General features: G+C 52.8%; 1 protein-coding gene across 1 annotated transcript in view; it reads right to left on the bottom strand.

Annotated features, from left to right (window-relative positions):
* slc4a5b (solute carrier family 4 member 5b) overlaps window positions 1-2,500 on the bottom strand; it is a 27,350-nt gene that overhangs the window by 12,825 nt on the left and 12,025 nt on the right. Inside the window, exons 5-8 of the mRNA XM_047017918.1 lie at window positions 2,281-2,410; window positions 1,381-1,541; window positions 1,055-1,216; window positions 452-559 (exon numbers count right to left, since the gene is read on the bottom strand). Coding sequence (XP_046873874.1) covers window positions 452-559; window positions 1,055-1,216; window positions 1,381-1,541; window positions 2,281-2,410 — 561 coding nt within the window. The remainder of the gene's footprint in view (window positions 1-451; window positions 560-1,054; window positions 1,217-1,380; window positions 1,542-2,280; window positions 2,411-2,500) is intronic.

The raw sequence follows: 2,500 nt of genomic DNA, 5'->3' as shown, positions 1-2,500 counted from the left end.
GAGAGGATGAGAGGATGAGAGAGTGAGAGGATGAGAGTGAGAGGATGAGAGAGTGAGAGGATGAGAGGATGAGAGAGTGAGAGGATGAGAGAGTGAGAGGGTGAGAGAGTGAGAGGATGAGAGAGTGAGAGGGTGAGAGAGTGAGAGGATGAGAGAGTGAGAGAGTGAGAGGATGAGAGAGTGAGAGGATGAGAGTGAGAGAATGAGAGAGTGAGAGGACGAGAGAGTGAGAGGATGAGAGTGAGAGGATGAGAGTGAGAGGATGAGAGAGTGAGAGGATGAGAGAGTGAGAGGATGAGAGAGTGAGAGGATGAGAGGATGAGATGATGAGAGGATGAGAGGATGAGAGAGTGAGAGGATGAGAGAGTGAGAGGATGAGAGTGAGAGGATGAGAGTGAGAGGATGAGAGGATGAGAGAGTGAGAGGATGAGAGGATAAGTGTGGGACTCACGCAGGCGGCCGTAGCTGCCTGACTGGCGCGAGCGCAGGTCCTCGATAGAGCGGTTCATCCCAGACGCAGAGCTGGGAGAGCGACTCAAGTTCACCTGAGGACTACGACCTGAGGGAGGGAGGGAGGGAGGGAGGGAGGGAGGGAGGGAGGGAGGGAGGGAGGAGAGGAGAGGAGAGGAGAGGAGAGGGAGGGAGGGAGGAGAGGGATGGAGGAGAGGTGGAGGGGAGGTGGAGGAGAGGGAGGATGGAGGAGAGGTGGAAGAGAGGTGGGAAAAGGGTACCGCAGGGAAGGAATGAAGGAACGAAGGGAAGAAGGAATAAGTGAAGTACAGAGGTAGGAAAGGTAGGAAAGGAGAACCAATGAGGATAAACACATGACAGATAATGGAAAATTAAACAAGGGTTTTTCAAAGCAAGAAAGGCGAGGACGAGGAGAGGAGAGAATTGAAGACGAGAGAAAAAAAAGGACAACGGTTGGAAAGCAGTGGACGCCGCATAGATCACTTTCATAAGACAGAGATTTAGCATGTTAGTATATCAGTGTAGTAGTTTGGTTGAGTTCACGGGGAGAGGAAGACAAACGCGCCGACACACGGACACTCACTGGCAGGGGCCGGGGAGTTAGCCGACTTTCCCATGTCAGCCAGGGAGCGGTGCATGGGCTTCTTGGTCTGGTGGCGATGTTTCCGCAGCAACACAAAGGTGATCTTCTCCCTCAACTCTTCCCCAATCAGCCCGTCTGCTATCTGGTGCTCCACAATGTCGTCTAGGGTCAAAGATCAGGGGTCAGCATAAAAGCCAAAGGTCATTTGGTCCAAAGTACAGTGCGGTGCATATATATCGGTTAGAGATTAACCAGGTTAGTGGAAGAAACACTTGATTAGTCAGCAGGGTGTGTTTGCTGGCTAACTGCAGCTGAGTCCAACTCACCGACTATCTGTGGAAGGGAGTATCCTTCCAGATCCAGCAGAACACTACCAGTCTGCAGACATGTTCTCAGCTCAAACAGACTGTGTAAGGTCAGGGTGGAGACATGGGGCTTACTCCATCTCTCCCCTCCCTCCTCCACCTTCTCCTCAAACTTCACCCACCTAGAGGGAGGGAGGCAGGGAGACAGGGAGACAGGGAGGCAGGGAGGCAGGGAGGCAGGGAGGCAGGGAGGCAGGGAGGCAGGGAGGGAGGGAGGGAGGGAGGGAGGGAGGGAGGGAGGGAGGGAGGCAGGCAGGCAGGCAGGCAGGCAGGCAGGCAGGCAGGCAGGCAGGCAGGCAGGCAGGGAGGGAGGGATGAAGAGATATTGATACTGTTATTGACTCTGAAGGATGATTGGCTGGGTGACTCATTGGTTGGTAGGGGTTTATTGAACTCAGCTAACATCCCCATCTCTTCGTCCCCTCTGAACTAACCCATCTGCAGTTCCCACCCACAGTATCACTTCCTGCTTTCTGCCCCCAACCTCTAAATCCCATCTAAAGCTGTCTTATGATCCTGAACTGATGACACAAACTGAAACTGAGCACATACAGGGATCAACTCTTCATATGTCCAGGCTTATCCTGTACATGTACACAGTGTACAAGGGTTGTACACCTTTATTTGACTGTGTGTGTATCTGGTGGGGGTATATGTGTGTGTGTGTGTGTGTGTATCTGGTGGGGGTATATGTGTGTGTGTGTGTGTATCTGGTGGGGGTATATGTGTGTGTGTGTGTGTATCTGGTGGGGGTATATGTGTGTGTGTGTATCTGGTGGGGGTATATGTGTGTGTGTGTATCTGGTGGCGGTATATGTGTGTGTGTGTATCTGGTGGGGGTATATGTGTGTGTGTGTGTACCTGGCGGACTCTTTCCACTCCAGCTCGCCGCCCTCGTGTTGGAGCGTGTCCATCTCAGTGAAGATGGTGGGCGTCTGAACATCGTCATCATCTGCCAGGATGTAGCGCAGCCTCTCTGCCGCCGGGGACACTGGGAAATGTAGGCCAAACATCGACTGCCATCAACTGTCATCAACTGTCATTAACTGTCATCTCTGACATCACACTGCATGTTCACGCG

The sequence above is a fragment of the Hypomesus transpacificus genome, unplaced genomic scaffold, assembly GCF_021917145.1.
Source record: "Hypomesus transpacificus isolate Combined female unplaced genomic scaffold, fHypTra1 scaffold_84, whole genome shotgun sequence".
In the NCBI taxonomy this organism is placed as follows: Eukaryota; Metazoa; Chordata; class Actinopteri; order Osmeriformes; family Osmeridae; genus Hypomesus; species Hypomesus transpacificus.
This window is presented reverse-complemented; position numbering and strand designations above follow the sequence as displayed.